Consider the following 18,919-nt stretch of genomic DNA (forward strand, 5'->3'; position numbering starts at 1 on the left):
GTACTAAGGACATTCTCCTGACCTTTGTTTCTATAATTTTTGGGTATTATCTCCCTACTATGTTTCTTTATATCCCACAAAGGAGTGTGATAATTTCCTCTGACTCATTTCACTTAGCATGATACTGTCCATGTCCATCCACGTATCAACAAATTTCATGACTTCATTTTGTCTAATGCCTACCTAGTATCCACAGTGTATGTGTACCAGATCTTCACCCACTCATCTGCTCTTGGGTTGTATTCAGGTTTTGGCTATTGCGAATAGCTCTGCAGTGAATATAAGAGTGTAGATGTCTTCTGCATTGTGAAAAACATTAGTCGTATTTTGTTTTGCATTTCAGTTTTTGATCTTTTTTTGGTTAGCCTATTCATCTGTTCAGTAACTTGTGATATTTATAGTTTTAAAATAAAAACTGCCAGCTATTTCTAAATTTTGATCTTAGAACTAAGGCTGTAGCTTGGCGGTAGAGCATTTTCCTTGCATATGCGAGACCTGACACCGTACACACATTGTCTCACATCTGTTATTTCTCCTAGATTTGGGTGGTAATGCATCTTTCTCTTGTTCCACCATATCTTTTCCATATGTTCCATGGTGACTTTCTTGTTGTTGGCAGGAATTGTGTGTGTGTGTGAATTCATTTTATATATCAGTTTTCAGTTGAAACTCAGAATTTTGTAGTAAATAAACCCACATAAAGAGTACGCTGGCAAGTTCTGCTTTTGGCATTGATAGATAAGACTATTTTGGACCAACTCAGAACACATAAAATGGTACCAAAAAGTAATATTATCAATCCATTAGAGAACTAGATTAGGGAGAAATTTTATAGTAAAGATCAGAGGAAAATCGGTCTAGAATGTTGTGTCTTGCATTTGGGAATCTTCCTCTTAGAAGTCAGTAGCTTATTTGAAAGGAGGTGGTTTCCAAGCAGAGAGGCTAAGATATGAATTATCAATGAACTCATGAGGCTAGGGAGACCAGTATCAGAGTCCAGGAACTCTAAGCTAAGACTAGCTTTAAGTTGAGACCTCAAAAGGTGACAGCCTAGTAGAAAGAGCGAATTAAAAATTGGAGAAGTTAGAAAATGAGAATAAACCAGACCTCAGGGGTACAAAAGCTTAGTTTTGAATTTGTCCCTAAGTGAGTTTTAATCATGTATTTGAAGACTTCTTAAAATGGCACCATCTTGGTAACACTATTAAAAAAACATTTTTTTCATTAAAGTTGTAATAGACTTTATTAGTGCTTACTGTACGTTCCTTCACTCAGCTATTTTACTTCAGCTACTTCTATGGTTTTTTAATTTTTTTATTTTGATTTATCTACTACTCATTAAAAAAAGTATTTCTGTGTAAATTTTGATAGTTCCAATTCCTAATTAGATTATGTTGATTTGGGATTCCTAGTGATCCTATTCCTAGTGACCTTACACTCTTTTCCTGCTGAAACAAATTCAGATATCTCCTGAAGGAAGATATCATCTAACCATTTAAATTATGTATATTTTTAATTTATAGTATCTGTTGTGATAAAAGAAAAAGATTTATTTAGACAAGAAAATTCAAGAGGTTACTGGAAACCAAAGAATAAAACAGGATAGAAGTACTTGTGGTTTATCTGTTTTAGAATTAAAAAAAGGACAAGATTGAGAATTTTGACAAAGAATTAGGAGCTCAAGAAACATAATAAGGGGCTGGAGCAATAGCACAGCAGGTAGGGTGTTTGTCTTGCACGTGGCTGACCCAGGTTTGATTCCCAGCATCCCATTTGTCCCCTGAGCACTGCCAGGGGTAATTCTTGAGTGCAGAGTCAGGAGTAACTCCTGTGCATCACCAGGTGTGACCCAAAAAGAAAAAAAAACAATAAAAAATAAAAAAGAAACATAAAAAATAAAAAGAAACATAATAAAAAAATAAAAGAGAAACAGAATAAAAATGATAAAACTGGACAATACAACTTACAGTAGTAAGAAAAATTTCCCTTGATTGATAGGTTAAATAACTAATATACAGTCAAAAAATAATGAATTGAAATATAATGTAGTATAATTATATCACATTTTAGAAATGGAGGAATTAAATAATGAAGAGAGAAGAGCAGAGAAGACTAGAAGACATGGGATTTGTTAAAAAGAATGAAGTTGAATATCCAGGATAGGGAAAAAAATAATGGGACAGAAACTATATATATTTACATTAACTTTTGAAATTACTAAATCACTGTGAGATATAGAGTTACAAAGTTGTTTATGATTGAGTTTCAGTTGTACAATGTTCCAACACCCATCCCTTCACCAGTGCACATTTCCCACCATCATTATCTCCATCCTCCTCCCCAACCCAGCCCTGCTTCCATAGCCTGCTTCTATGGCAAACATTTTTCTTCTCTCTTTCTCTCTTCTTGGAGGCACTAAGTTTTGCAGTACTATTACTGAAAAGGTATCGTGCATATCATGCTAGCAATGTCCTCCTTAAAATCTATTAGCAGTTGTTTTAAATATTTAGCTGTTCCCTCATTAGGTGATTATACATTTAACATTTAACAGTGTGATTTCTTCCTGTTGTATGTATTCCTCGATGAATAGAAAATGGCCTTCGCTGTCCCTTCTAATCTTTTTCAACCTGAAATTTATGTTGTTGGATACTAGTATGGCCACCCCAGCTTTTTTGAGGGAGCTATTTGCATGCAGGATTGTTTTCCATCCTTTCTCTTTGAGTTTGTGTTTGCTCTGTTGAGATGAGTTTCTTGTAGGCAGCAGAATGTTGGGTTCTTTCTCTAAATCCATTTTGCCACTCTGTATCTCATAATTGGTGAATTTAGACCATTGACATTGAGAGAGATTATTGTTATGGGGTTTTGTGTCATCTTTCTGTAAGGGTCTTTTGCGCTTGTAGGATTTATCTTGTCTTACAGCAGCCCCTTTAACCCTACTTTTAGGTTTGGTTTTGAGTCTATGAAGTTCCTGAGCAGCTGTTTATTTAGAAAATAGTGTACCATTCCTTTGAGTTTGAGTGAGAGTTTAGCCGGATAGAGTATTCTTGGTGAAGCATTCATTTCAGTGAGTTTTTTTTTTTTTTCGCTATATCCCACCATTGTCTTCGGGTTTGGAGGGTTTCCTCTGATAAGTCTGCTGTGAATATAAGGGTGCGCCTTTGTACATGATTTCCTTCTTTGACCTTGGTGCTTGCAGTATTGTCTCTCTATTGGTGGCATCCATCATTCTAACTATAATATGTCTTGGAGTTTTTTTGTTAGGGTCTCTTTTAGCTGGTACCCTTTAGGCTCCTTGAATCTGAATGACTGCATTGTTGAGCTCTGGGAATTTTTCAGCAATGATTTGTTTTACTGTGGCTTTTTCATTGGGATTGTTTCCCTGACTTTTTGGTACTCCAATGATTCTAATGTTGTTCCTCTTGGAATCATCTCCTAGGACTCTGATTCGCTCCAGAGCTATTTTGAGGTCTCTTGCCATTGTTGTTGCCTGTTGGCTTGGTGCAGCCGATCTTCCAGCCTACTGATTATGTCTTGAGCTGTGGTCATTCTACTGTTGAAGGCACAGACTGAGTTTTTTATTTCACCTACAAAATCTTTCATTCATGACATTTCTGTGCATAGCTTTCCAATTTCTGCTCTCATTTCTTCCTGTAACCTCTCGATTGTTTCTGTCATGTTGCTGGATATCAGTCTGACTAATTCATTGAGTTCATTGAACATCTTCATGACTTCATATCTGAATTCTTTCTCAGAGAGGTCTTTTAGGTGAGCAGCACCTACTGAGGCTTCTTGACTCTTCATTGTCCTCCCCATGTGGCGGGGATTTGCGTTGTTTCTTCATGTTGGTGTGTAGGTATGGGGACTGAGATGTTAATAGATTGTTACTAGATTTAGATGTTAATAGACTGTTACTAAATTTCTTGGTATGACTAAACTACCTGTGGACGCTGTGAGCGCGGGGCTGCCTAAAATTAGGCCACGCCCACTTCTACAGAAGCCACGCACACTACTGAAGAGGCCATGCCTCATAGGTCCCTGGTGTGTGTGGGCACGTAGCAGTTGGGAGGGGAAGAAGACCCGGACAGCGGACAGCGTTGGGGACCAACAAGAAGAGGCTCAGAGCTGGTGGGCGACCCAGAATCCTAGAGGACGTCAGGGGCACTTTTGGGAAGAAAGCCAATTCCTGGGTTCGAGTACTGGCAGCTTAACTGACCTGGGAGGGGAGGAAGACTGGCACAGTGTTGGGGACAAACAGGAAGAGGCTCAGGGCTGGTGGGCGACCCAGAGTCCTAGAGGACGCGGTACTTGCGTGAAGAAAGCCAGTTCCCGGGTTCAAGTACTGGTGGCTTAACTGACCGGGTTCAAGTACTGGTGGCTTAACTGACCTGTGAAGGGAAGAAGACCGGCGCAGCCAACTTATTTCATGATTTTTATGTCCAAAAATAGGTCCCTAAACACAAAAACTGTATATAGTTATATTATGGTAAAATAATGTAAAAAAATTGAACAAAAAACTCAAAAGTAGAGTTTTAAGCACTGGAAGGATAACCAAGGATTAAGGTGCTTACCTTGTATGTGACAACTCCTGGTTAGATTCCTGACACTGCTTATGGTCTCTTAAGTACCGCCATGGGTAATTCCTGAGCTCTGTATGTATAAAAAACCAATAGAAATAAATTTTTAAAAAATTTAAAAGGATTACCTTAAAAAAAGCCAAAAAGTGATAGCTGACTTTGCTTTCATTTTGATAATAATGTGAGACTTGAAGAAATGCTAGGAAAGTTAATAGGGTAAAATCTTTGAATGTAAGAGATTTTCAGGTATTTTCTAGTTCCCAGTTATTGGCAAATTTAAGTAGTCTCACTTTCAATGTAGCTATTGAGATCTAGCTGCACATCAAGGATGAAATTCACCTGTTCTTAACAAGTGTCAGGGTATTTTTTTACGGAAACATGTTGTATTAACTTGCCAGTAATTAAGTTGGCATTGCATATTATTTTTGTAGCAACCTTCACTGATTAGTTTCCTGATATTTAGACTTGGGTTTCTGAAAAAAAAATGCTTAAATGGGAGAAAGTTTTTCTCTTTCTTGTTCAGATTGAATTGGCCCTGTTATGTTGCTAAGGATGGTTAGCATATCAATTTAGATATATCAGTTTGATTTTGTAAGTCCTTTAGTAGACAACTGTTTCTCATTCTGGCAATTGAAAAATGGAGTAAATAGTGACATACTACTTAAAACCAGATATTAGACTTAGTTCTTAAAATATATTGCTTTTACTTTTTTATATTTACTCTTATAGTAACCTTTAAACACTTTAAAGTGAACTCTTTTTGAAACCCAAATAGTTCAGGAATACTATTTTTTTTAAGATTCTAGACTACTGGTATTTAGAAGTTGTTCAAGAGTAAATCTCCCCTCATTATGTTCTTTAATTTAGTTAAAAGAAACCTTGGAGCAATCAATAGGTCAACTGCGGAGTCAACGTTTACTGAGAAACTCAGGAACGAGAAGCATTTCTGTTACAAGTCTGAGTGCAAGTGACCTCGATGGTGGCACTGTGACAGGTAATTTCTTCAGATGTTCTGATAACCATTTTTGTAGGTGCACTTAATCTTTGGAGAAATATAACATATACATCAAACCATTCAAATAGGTGTTAGAAGATTCTGGTATCAAGGATTTTACACTGACTATTTTGAAATATAGTTGAGGGCACTTTGTTATAACTATGTAACACTTTGCTTGATAAAAGTTGATTCTTTTGCCTCCAACGAAAACATTATACAAATAGGATTTAGCATGGGATGTACTTTTTGTATTAGGAGTCCTGTTTTAGCTTTATTGTTATTTGATTAATTTGATGATAAAATATCCGATATGACACTTTGTTTAGAATAGGTAAATTTCATTCTTGGTGTGCAGCTAGATCTCAATGACGATATTAAAAGTAAGACCACTGGGCTGGAGAGAGCACAGTGGGTAGGGCGTTTGCCTTGCATGAGGCCAACCCGGGTTCGATTCCCAGCATCCCATATGGTCCCCTGAACACCGCCAGGAGTAACTTCTGAGTACAGAGCCAGGAGTAACCCCTGTGCATTGCCAGGTATGACCCAAAAAGAAAAAAAAAAGTAAGACCACTGAAATTAATCAAATTTAAACTTTTCTGTAGCACTGATGAAATTCATGCTTAAGGAAAAGAGGCTTAGAAAAGAACAGAAAAGTCTGCAGTAACAAGAAGTGATTTAGATACACGTGAACATTAGTCACTTGTATTGGTATTATTACTATGGGCATGACAAAAAATGATTATAAACTGGACATGATAAAACGTGTATGTGGTTTTTCTTGAGTTTTAAGAATCTAGATTTTAGAGTAATTTATTTTAAAAATATGATTTATTATTGTGTATTTCAGGGAGTTGTAAAAGTTATTTGAATTAATTTTATGATTCAAGTGATTACAGTGTTGCTTTTTTGAAAAGGTTAGAAAATTAGAGTTTCTGCTGTATTGTCTAAGTTATTTTTTTTCTTTATTTTATCTATGATAAGATCAAGATTGGTACCAATTCCGCAGAATATTATGACCAAAGCAAGATACTGGGAAATATATTTTTGTTTGTTTGAATTTTGATCCACACCGAATGTTGCTCAGGATTTACTCCTGGGTCTATGATCACTCCTGGTGGGCTTAGTTGGATTAGGAAACATTTATGTGTCCCTAGTAAAATTTCAGTGTTTCTTTTCATGTGTTTTTTTTCCTTTTTCATTTCTTTTACTTGTAAAGAGAGCCACCGTTTTCCACCTACCTCACCCCTCAAAGACTATGGGGAGCACCAAGGTATTAAACGAAGTAGGTCCAGAACTGGTGTGCGATTTGGCCGGGATCCTGATGACATGGGCCAGGTACTTTTTTTTTTTTAATCATTCTGTTACCTGTATTTCTTACATTGTTATGTGAATGTAATTATATAGGTCTCAGTGTATATATATAATAGCACTGTCCTGCACTGTCCTCCTGTTGTTTACCTATTTGCTCGAGTGGGCAGCAGTAATGTCTCCATTTTGAGACTTGTTACTGTTTTCAGCATATCGAATACCTCACGGGGAGCTTGCCAGGCTCTGCCGTGCTAGCAGGATACTCTTGGTAGCTTGGTGGGCTCTCCGAGAGGGACGGAGGAATCGAACCTGGGTCGGCCATGTGCAAGGCAAACACCCTACCCTCTGTGCTATCGCTCCATTCCCCATATATATATTAATATATAATTTTATGACTGTTTAAATAATATTTTGAATATCAGGAAATTTGTACGGATCTTTTAATTTTTTGTTTTTATTTAAGCGCGTGGCCGCATTTGCAGCTGCGCGACATCTTATCATCTCATTCCTACTTTGGACAAACTGGCAGGCTACCAAATATAACCTGCCCACACGGCAGAGTCTGGCAAACTCCCCGTGGCGTACCCAATATGCCAAATACCAGTAACAATGATGGGTCTCATTCTCCTAACCCTGAAAAAAGCCTTGAATATGGCACTTTAAAAAAAAAAAATCTCAGGGCTAGGATGAAGAAGACGTTACTGGCACCTGCTTGAGGCAATCGACGAACAACAGGGTGGTCGTGATCGTGATTTAAGCTTTTATTTTTAATGCACTAAACATCATTTTATTATTATTGTTACTTTATGGCAGATTCTATTTTAAAAACATTAAAAAATGTCTTGGATAGCTGAATTCATTAGAAAGGACTTAGAAATGTTACTAATTTTGATATTTTTGTTTTGTAATTTTGGGATTGAGGTTCAGAGTTGTTCTGATAATCTCATTACAACATAAGAGAAAGATACCGTGCCAAGTGTATTAGAAAATACTTTGTAGCATCATTTCTTGTTTATGTGATTTATTTGTTTAATTTTGGGGGAGAGGTATAGAGACATACCTGGCAGTGATCAGGGCTCACTCCTGACTGTGCTCAGCGTTCACTCCTGGTTGGGCATGGTGATTATATGTGGTGCTGGGAATCAAGCCTGGGAATCAAGGCTGTATGAGTGTCAAGTAGCCTTCCTGTTGTTCTATTGTGTTTCTATTGTGTTATTTTTTAAGTAGGTAAAACTGCTGGCGTGAATTGTTGTAATTAAGTCTAGAGCAGAGCATAATATCCTAATATTAACCTCTTACTCTTCCATTCTGTTAAATTTTTCTGTCTTAGGGATGGATGCTACTTGTGTTTAGAAACAGTGATGAGCAAAAAAAAAAAAAGCATGCATCTTTAGTTTATATTGTAGCACTACTAGAATGTTAAGAAGTAGGCTAGATGTTAATAAGTTCATAATACATCTTTAGTTACTAACTGATATATGTATAGTAGAAAGAAGCATGAGACTCCAGGAGTAAATAGCAGAGAAATCTCCTCCTGTCGGGAAGAGAGACTTTAGGATGAGATTCAGAGTGGACTAAAGAGCGTTTAAGGTAGAACAAGTACCTTGACAGGAAGGATGATGACACCGATGACATCTTAAAGAAAGCCATATGGTTAAGGAAGAATGAAGAATTGAGATCCTGCAAGGCCTTACAAATGGATGACAATTACTTTGAAAAAGTCAATCTGACTATAATGTAGAAAATGGGAGTCAATGTGGGAAAACTAATTAGAACTCTGTTGCTGTGTTCTGAGTGTGAGATGATGATCATTTAGATCCTTTGGAAATAAAGGGGTTTGGTTTAAAATATTTTTTGGGGGATAAATGAAAGTTATTGAAGACCAGTCCATCTTGGAAGGGTGGAAATTAATATATTGGGTTCGAAAATTTTGCAAAAATGTCTGCTTGGAAAAACTCAAAAACATGTTGGCAAAGCCTGAGTGCTGTTTGCTTGCTACACTATCTCCATTTCTGTCTCTGAATTGTTCTTTTTAAATTTTATTTTCCTAGAGTGACCTTTAGCTCAACACTGTTTCTTAATCAACTTTGGCACAGCACTTATGCTTTTGTTTCCTTACGTTTATTTATTTCCATAGATTTACAACAATAAGCTTAGTTGTCTCCCATGTCAAATTGAGAGCTACTTATTTCTCCTTGCAATAGCTTGCTGATTAGTGGTTCATTGTATATTTGTCGAGAGGAATCAAACTGGTCTTTCTGCAAGTCTTCATACATTAAAATTTTAAATTGCAAATAATAGCATGCACATTTACAGCATACATACCTGCAATAAAAAATATAATGATAAGAATAAGATGCATGTAATCACAATTCAGAACAAGAAATAGAGCCCTATTATACCCCCAAAATCTTTCTTGTATTTGTTTCTCCTTTTCAAAGGGCTGTCCACTATCTTGACTTTAATAACTTTAAAAGACTTTTATTTACTTACACCTTGGTTTTTATTGCCTGCTGTTAAATTTTATATAAATGGACTAATGTTTTATCTTAGAAACTTACTTTTTTATATGAATTTTTGACCTTTAGCCATACAGATATGTAGGTAATTTGAATGCTTCATTTTAAATGCTTTGAATACTCCATTGGATATTGCAGTTTATTTCCGTGTAGTCTTGATGGATGTTGCCTCATTGTTAGTGTTTTTGTTACGAATAATGCTGCTCCAGGCGTACTTATACATGTTTTCTGTATACTTGGGCAAGATTTTTTTCTGCAGTGTGTGTTGGCACACTGTGGACTGGAGTGATAGCACAGCGGTAGGGCATTTGCCTTGCACAGTCAGCCTGGCTGAGCTGGGTTTGATTCCTTCGCCCCTCTAGGAGAGCTCGGCAAGCTACTGAGAGTATCTCGCCTGAACGGCAAGGCCTGGACATATTCAATATGCCAAACACAGTAACAAGTCTGAAAATGGGGACTCTACTGGGCCCAGTGACAGTGACAGTGACAGTGTTGGCAAAATTGTTTCTCTACAGCATGTGTTGGTCTGATTGAATCAAATTCTATTGTAACATAATCATACTTATTTGTTTAGGGCTACTTTTGAGCTGGCATGGTAGAGTTGAGTAATTGCAACCAAAGTCGTATAGCCTGTGGATCTTTTCAGAAAAAGTTTGTCATTTTTATAGTATCTATCTGCAAGGAATGGCATTACTGTGAGATACTGAAATGATGCTTTAATAGTGTATAGGGACTTAAAAATATTTCATTTGTTTATAATTGGTGATTTTTTTTCCCTACAGAAGTATCCTTTCTCTTCGCAGACAGTAATGCATTTTCTTTTTTTCACATTTATTTGTTTTAAATGAATCACAGTGATATACACATTTAAAGCTGTTCATCATTGGATATCAGTCATATCATGTTCAAACACCCGTCCCTTCAGCAGTGTACTTTCCCCAATGGTCTACCAACGGTCCCAGTTTCCTTCCCGCTCCCTGTCCCATTGCCTGCCACATCTCTCTCTTTTTTAATTCATTATTTTTTAAAATTATGTTTTATTAATATAAAATTTGAGCATTATGGCCAAAAAAACCCCCAAGTTATTTTTCTTCTACTCAGTGCATCTTGATGGAAGAATCCAGCAGGATCCTAAATAAATTATTATGTTTTGCCTTTACTAGATTCATGCTTTTCATCAGTCTCTTCGAGATCTCAGCAGTGAACAAGTTCGCCTTGGAGACGATTTCAACCGGGAACTCGCCAGAAGAAGCCGGTAAAGGGAGAATATGGTTTTTATTGACAATATAAATTATTCAAAGATAAAAGTTTGTTCTATAATTGACATGTTTACATAAAATTTTTTAAAAAAGAGCTGTGACTTGGCATTTTAAAATTTGTTAATCAAAAAGTTCTTTACATTTAGAATATATCATGACTGAATGTTAGAATAATTAATTTTATGTTTCTGAAATACTTCAGTTTAATTTTCTGGAGAAGTACATTGTGAGACTTTAGCAAAGAGGCAGATTTGCAAATATGGTGAAGAGAGACAGAGATGGTTTACTGGTCTTTGTCCTTGAAGAATTAAAAAAATGCATAATATGGAACTTACAGATATGAACTTTTGTAGAATCTGGAAGTGTATTCAGTTGAATTTTTCAGAAATCCAGTGGTTTATCTTTGCTCAGTTTTTGTGATTTTTGTCAATCTTAGGTCACCTAGAAGAGAAGTGACTATTTTGAAATTTCTTCACTGTCTCCTTATTTTTATGATCAGCAATGACAGTTGACTTTGATTCAGAGGACATATTTTTTTCCCACAAGACAAAGTCTTTTGTTCCTTCTTAAGGGTCACTCTCTGCAAACCACATTGATTAGGGAACAACAAAGCTGAATTGCCACTTGTTTGCTTGCTAATTCCTAGCTCAACTAATTAAATTATTCTACACTTTAGTTTTGTGTAGCAATTGTACAGGACTTCTTAAGCATTTTTCCATTGGCATCCACCTTTCTTCCAGTAAATGCAACATGGACCCACACTGGCACTGTCAGAAATATATTTGATTAGTTCCTTGGCTGAATTTTGAATTCTTTTTTTTTTTTTTTGTTGTTGTTGTCTATTCCCAAACTGTTTACTATTGCCATTTTTTCATGATGCACCCCCACATTCAGATAGGCTACCTCAGATGGGGTTGAGATTCACAATTTAAAAAGATAGGCTATTGAAAAAGAAGCAAATAATGAACATTAAATCTATGAATATCAACTGTATTCCTTAAGTTCTCTGCTGTAAGGTGAGCAAATTAGTACTAAGAAAGAAGGAGAGGTATAGGAACATGGGCTTTAGGAAATAGTTGCCATGTTAGAATATAAGGGGAAATTACAGGGGTGACTTAATTGACTATCGTGGACAGGGTCATGCATATGCACTAAGAATCTTCAGATTTGTGGGCTGATACTATCTGATTATGGCTTGTGTAACCTAGAGGACTGTGTGAGATGAGGAGACTAACTCAGAATAAAAGTCGAGTTTCTTGTGAAACTCTGTGGCTTTATGGATAAGGAAGCTTTTAGGTTCTGCTTCTGCTTTATTTGCACTACATACTCCTCTGTTTCCCCTCCCCCACAGAGTTTTACTTTATTTGTAGAAAATTACTAGTTAAGAGCTGTTAAATTTTTATTTTCTGTTTGATTCAGAGAGGTTGATGTTCTCATTTAATTACTAATTTTTCACTTGACATTTATGACAAGAGGTACTTTAAATAATAAAAGTGCATAGAAACCAATACTTGTGTGTATGTGTGTGTGTTTGCATGTTTGAGCCACACTCATTCAGAGCTTTCCTAATTGATTTGAGGAGGGTGAGGGAGGATTAGCATATGAGAGATAATAGATGATAATGACTTGACCAGAAGTACAGCAGAGAAGAGATAGAGAAGCATTTTGAAATTTTTTTTTTTAAATTGTGGAGCTAGGGTTTAGCAATGGATTGGCTTCTTGGATACTCATTAGAATTGGTTTAAGAGAAAAAAAAGCCAAGGACGGGAAAAGCCAGTGAGATATGGGAAATATAGTAGCATACAGAGCTACAGAGGCCAAAAAAGACATGTAGATAATGATATTTCCAGATACTTAAAGTTACACAGGTAGGTAATAGAGCAATTAAAAATAGAAGTCAAGGGGGCCAAAGCGATAGCACAGTGGGCAGGGCATTTGCCTTGCATGCGGCTGACTTGGGTTCGATCCCTGGTGTCCCATATGGTCACCCGAGCAACACCATGAGTAATTCCTGAGTGCAGAACCAGGAAAAACCCCTGAGCATCTCTGGGTGTGACCGCCCCCCCAAAAATAATAGAAGTGAATTTATCTGAAGTGAAAAAGAAATATAAACGAGGTAGTTCAAAACAGAAGTCAGTTGACGATGTTGTAAATGATGGAGGTGAGGGCCATAGAGATAGTATAGCCGGATGTGTGCTTGCCTTGGATGCAGCTGACCAGAGTTTGATCCCCGGCACCCCATATGGTTTCCTAAGCACTACCAGGAATAATTTCTGAGTTCAGAGCCAGGATGATAATCCCTGAGCACTGCTGTGTCTGCCCCCCCCCCCCCCCCATAAAACTAAACAAAACAAAACAAACTGAAAAAGATGAAAATGATAGAGGTGTTCTGCAACAAAATTTAGAATGGAAATATTTGATATCAATGCTAGTGGGAAAGAACCAGAGATAAGGAAGAATGAGAGAGGAAAACCTTTTTATTATGTTTTCTGTACTATTTGATTATTAACCTAGAAAGTGATTGATTTGATGGGGAAAAATAATGGGAAACAGACTAGGGAGAGGAGAGTTTGGATATTATAATCTGATATGATTTGGCTGTGATTTTTCTAGAGAGGATGGAAGATGAAAATTTTGACCTCGTTCTTTTCCATCCTCCTTATATTAATTTAAGGTGGGCATTATGGGCCTTGGGAGACATTAAAGTGGTAAGGACACAACTGACCCTGATTTGTGTCCTAGTACCAACAAACATGCCCCCCATACTATCTAGAGTGTTCACTGAGTACAAAGCTGGTAGTAAGCCTTGATCATAGCTGGGTCACGGTCACCATCCTCCCATTGTTCATTGATTTGCTTGAGTGGGCCCAGTAACATCTCCATCGTGAGACTTGTTGTTACTATGTTTGGCATATCGAATACGTAAGGGGTTGCTTGCCAGGTTTAGCCGGGCGGCGAGCTTGCTGGGCTCTCCAAAAGGGGCTGAGGAATCGAACCTGGCTCAGCCAGGCAGGCTGAGTGCAAGGCAAATGCCCTACTGCTGTGCTATCGCTTCAGCCCCATATTTGGGTGTGGTCCCAAAACATAAAATAAATAAATATAATGAGTGATACGGCGATCTGTTTATTGAGGTTGATGTTCCAGTTTTCAAAGTGTCACTCCAAACCAACAGCGTCAAAATGGCCTTGTAAATTGTGCACATTCTTGGTCCTCATCCCGGATCTACAGATTCAGAAACTTGGAGGACAGTGTCTGATCTGTGTTTTAATAGTCTTTCAACTTTATTGCTATGTTTGATAACATTTGTATGGTATTATACAATAACATAGTAGAGTAGGGGTATTATGCAATTAATATGGTTGTTATAAATTTTACTCATTATGTATGTTTTCTAAAATATCCACCTTAAATTTTTTTTTTTTTTGCCCAGGTCGGATGCTGAAACAAAAAGGGTTTTGGAAGAATTGAGTGAAAAACTTAGTGAAACTCAAAAACAAGAAGTGGTGAGAACTCTGTTTAATAAAAAGTATTATATAATATGTAGATGATAGAATAGGTGACTGGACTGGTTGTGACCACCATGTAGTTGAGTAGATGGTGAGAATTTTATTATAAGTATTTGAAAAAAGGTAAGGTAAAGGTAAAGGTCCTCCCGTTGATCGTCGATTTGCTCGAGCGGGCCCAGTAACATCTCCATTGGAGACTTTGTTGTTACTGTGTCTGGCATATCGAATACTCTCGGTAGCTTGCCGGGCTCTCCGAGAGGGGCGGAGGAATCGAACTCGGGTCGGCCATGTTGGCCGCTTGTAAGGCGAACGCCCTACCCGCTGTGCTATTGCTCCAGCCCTTTAAAGGCCCTCCCGTTGATCGTCGATTTGCTCAAGCGGGCCCAGTAACGTCTCCATTGGAGACTTTGTTGTTACTGTGTCTGGCATATCGAATACTCTCGGTAGCTTGCCGGGCTCTCCGAGAGGGGCGGAGGAATCGAACTCAGGTCGGCCATGTTGGCCGCTTGTAAGGCGAACGCCCTACCCGCTGTGCTATCGCTCCAGCCCCGTAATAACCTGAAATATCTAATACCATTAGATATTTCAGGTTATTACATAATGGTACAATCCCTATTTTTTTACTTTTTTTTTTTTTTTAATTTTTATTAGTGAAACACCATGAGGTACAGCTGTGGACTTCCAAATTTTTGTGCTTGGGTTTCAGTTATACAATGATCGAGTACCCATCCCTCCACCAGTGCCCATTCTCCACCACCAATGATCCCAGTATTCCTCCTACCCCCTTAACCCCCCCATCACACCCCGCCTCTGTGGCAAGGCATTCCCTTTTGTTCTCTCTCTCCTTTTGGGTGCTGTGGTTTGCAAAAGAGGCATTGAGTGGCAATCATATTCGGTTTATAGTCTACTTTCAGCATGCATCTCCCATCCTGGGATGATCCTCCCAACACCCTTTACTTGGTCCTCCTTTCTCTATCTGAGCTGCTTTTTCCCCTAGCATGTGTGGCTGCCCTTCAAGCCATGGAGTGAACCTCCTGATACTTAAAAAAAATTAAGCTTTGATCAACTATTCTTGAGTGTTACTCTCCTATTTTGTTACTTTATATTCCACAGATGAATGCAATCTTTCTATGTTTGTCCCTCTCTTTCTGACTCATTTCACTTAACATGATACTTTCCATGTAGCACCACTTGTATGTAAATTTTATGACTTCATCTTTTCTAATAGTTGCATAGTACTCCATTGTGTAGATGTACCAAGTTTCTGCAACCAGTCATGTGTTCTTGGGCACTCGGGTTTTTTCCAGATTTTGGCTATTATGAACAATTCAGCAATGAACATAGAAGTGCAGATATCTGTCATTTTGACTGTACTTTTTTGCCTCTCCAGATATATTCCCAGGAGTGATATTGCTGGGTCAAATGGAAGCTCAATTTCTAATTTTTTGAGAATCATCCATACTGTTTTCCAAAAGGGCTGAATTAGTCGGCATTCCCACCAGCAGTGAAGGAGAGTCCCTTTTTCTCCACATCAGCGCCAAAACCAGTTGCTTTTGTTCTTTTGGATGTGGGCCAGTCTCAGTGGTGTGAGATATCTCATTGTTGTTTTGATCTGCATCTCCCTGATGATTCTGATGATTAGTGATGTAGAGCATTTTCTCATGTGCCTTTTAGCCATTTAGATAGACTTGTACAGTAAAGTTTCAGGCTATAAAATTAATGCCCCCAAAGTCCATGGCCTTCCTACACACAAATAATGAGACAGTGGAAAGTGACATGAAAAAAGCAATCCTGTTCACAATTGTGTCCCAGAAAATCAAATACCTCAGAATCAGCCTAACTAAAGAGGTAAAGGACCTCTACAACAAAAACTACAGAATGATACTCCATGAAATAAAACAGGACACGAGGAAATGGAAACATATCCCCTGCTCATAGATAGGAAGAATTAACATTGTCAAAATGGCAACACTCCCCAAAGCATTATACAAATTCAATGCGATCCCTACAAGTTTACCCATGAAATTCTTCAAAGAAATAGATCAAGCACTCCTGAAATTCATATGGAACAACAATCCTCGTGAATGGCTAAAGCAATTCTTGGGAAAAAGACATGGGGAGACATTACCCTCCCCAACCTCAATCTCGTTTTTTTCTTTCTTTCTTTTCTCCTGCCCTCCTCTTCTCCTTGGGAATCCAGCATATAGGGTGTGTGTACTCTTCTACCTAGTCATATTCTGGGGCTGTGTTGTTTTAGAGGCTCTCAAGTCACATTAAGAAATATGCTGTATTGTTTGTTTGGAGGAAATACCTTGTTCATTTTATGAAATATTGATTAAGTTGATATAAATTTATGTACCTTCAGTATAATTCCACTTATATTGTGTTTTATTAAATTTTGGGTACATTAGTTTTCAATTTTTCATATTTAGTAGCTTTATAATGTGTATTTCATTGTCCCTGTTCCTGTTTACATAGTGAATAAAATATGCACACATCCTTGATTGTTAAGTATATTATAAATGAACACTTAAAGCTTTTCCCAGATAATGTGAAGATTTTAGAGCACTCTAACTCCATTACCTTATTCTCTATTTTTGTGCTATTATTGTCATGCATTTTAATTTCATATTTAATTTAGTCACACAGGATTACTAATACCTATTATAGTAATTATTCATTTAGATTCTCTCACACCTTTATTCTACTTAATCTTCTCTACATCTTTATGATTCCATTTCTACCTTAAGAGGATTAAATTTCCTTTGGAATAAGTACGCATATTATGCTTCAAAGAATTTCACTTAAAATTTCTTTGTGATAAGTTCTTGGTTACAACTCTTCTGTGTTCATCTTTAAAATTTTTTTTATTTTCTTTGTTATAAGAAATTTTTACTTGGATATAAAAATTTCTACATAGTCTGTTTCCCCTACTATTCCTTTTTAAGATATTTCATATTTCCTAGGCATCATTGATTATAGGTGGTTAATTTGATAGTAAGAAATATTTTTCTCTAGTTGCTTTTGAGTTTTTCCGTAGCCTGTAATTTTCTGCAGTTTTATTTTGATATACTCAGTTGTACATTTTTAGAATCTTCTTTCATGTTCATACTGTGATTATTTCTACAAATTAGTTTTGTCTCATTCTCTGTATCTGGTTTTAAGATTTCAACTTTTATGCAGTGTCAAGCTTTCGCTTTGTCCCTTTGTATTTATGTTCACTTTTATCATTTTTAATGTTTTTATAGGGACTGGAGCGATAGCACAGTGGTAGGGTGTTTGCCTTGCACGCAGCCAGCCCAACCAAGCCGGGTTAGATTCCTCTGCCCCTCTCGCAGAGCCCGGCAAGCTACTCAGAGTATCTTACCCATATGCCAAACATAGTAACAAGAAGTCTCAAAATGGAGACGTTACTGGGCCCGCTGGAGCAAATCATTGAACAACGGGAGCACAGTGTTTGTTTGTTTGTTTTTGTTTTTATAATCAGAATTTTGAATAGTTTCTTCTGACCTTTCACTTTACCTAATATTCAGCCTAATAAAGTCTATTAAACCCATCCATCAGCTTTTACTCTCAGTTATTACATATTTGGCTTCTAGAATTTTAATTGCATTATTTTTCATTCCCAATTTATTGCAAATATATCTTTGTCTCATAACCACATTATCTGAATCTCTTTAGTCTTTCTATTTCTAGAATCTCTGATTTTCTTTAGGTTTGTTACATTGTTTTCAACTACAGTTTATTCATGACTTTGTAGTTAGTTTTTGTTTGATAGCAGACAATCTGTTTCCTTCTCTGCAAATAAAACCCATGTAATTCATTAATTATCTTGTTTTCTGAGATTGAGGCAATTCACAGTTAAATTTGTGTGTCAGATTTCAATGATTTTTGTTCCCTTTTTTTTTTGTTTGTTTTTGTTTGTTTTTGGTCCACATCTTCTGCAATACTCAGGAGTTGCTCCTGGCCTTGCTCATGGGAACATATCCAGTGCCAGGGATGGAGCCCAGTTGGCATATGCAAGGCAAGTGCCCTACCTGCTGCGCTATCACTCCAGCCCCAGGAATAGAGTCCTTCAGGATTTTGGCCCAGGGTGAGCATGGAATTTGGAAGTTTGAGCAGGGACCTTAGAAAGACAGTCAGTACTTGTTTTTCCCCATAAACCCTGTACATTTGTAACCCACTGTTCTCAGGCATTTTCTTAGATTCTCGCCTGCCTTTTCTGCAGTGACCTAAATCTACCTGCAATCAGAGTGAAAGTGGCCTTAAAAGACAGAATAACCATTTTTGAGTTCCTTCTCTTGCTTCTTAGTCTTATACATTTTTACTTCTATATGTTTCTACTGCCTTAGAACAGATTTTTATTTGAAACATTATTCTCATTCCTTTAGTTATTTTCAGTGGAGTGGTTAGTCTGAATGACCTAGTCTACCATTTTGGAAATAAACTTCCAAAATTTTTCTCTATATATCAGATTCCATTATTATGTTTGCTTTTTCTAATGCACAAATGTTAACTGTTGTGTGAGACTCCTCTTATTTGCTACATAAATTAATTTGTGAGCATGCTATAACAAAGGTTTTGCTTAAAAATGGAATATTATCAGTGTCCTGCTGAGATTCTTGTAGATCTGAACAAGCAATAATATATCCAGCAGTCCTGTCATGCTGGTTATTATTATTTTTGGGTTATACCTGGCAGTGCTTAGGGGTTATCCTGGCTTTGCACTCAGGAATACTCCTGGAGGTGCTCGGGG

At 37.2% G+C, this 18,919-nt stretch overlaps 1 protein-coding gene across 1 annotated transcript in view; it reads left to right on the forward strand.

Moving 5' to 3' along the window:
- Positions 1–18,919, forward strand: part of CEP128 (centrosomal protein 128) — a 512,196-nt gene that overhangs the window by 40,191 nt on the left and 453,086 nt on the right. Inside the window, exons 5-8 of the mRNA XM_056134021.1 lie at positions 5,442–5,568; positions 6,788–6,906; positions 10,562–10,653; positions 14,088–14,160. Coding sequence (XP_055989996.1) covers positions 5,442–5,568; positions 6,788–6,906; positions 10,562–10,653; positions 14,088–14,160 — 411 coding nt within the window. The remainder of the gene's footprint in view (positions 1–5,441; positions 5,569–6,787; positions 6,907–10,561; positions 10,654–14,087; positions 14,161–18,919) is intronic.

The sequence above is a fragment of the Sorex fumeus genome, unplaced genomic scaffold, assembly GCF_029834395.1.
Source record: "Sorex fumeus unplaced genomic scaffold, SorFum_2.1 ptg000098l, whole genome shotgun sequence".
In the NCBI taxonomy this organism is placed as follows: domain Eukaryota; kingdom Metazoa; phylum Chordata; class Mammalia; order Eulipotyphla; family Soricidae; genus Sorex; species Sorex fumeus.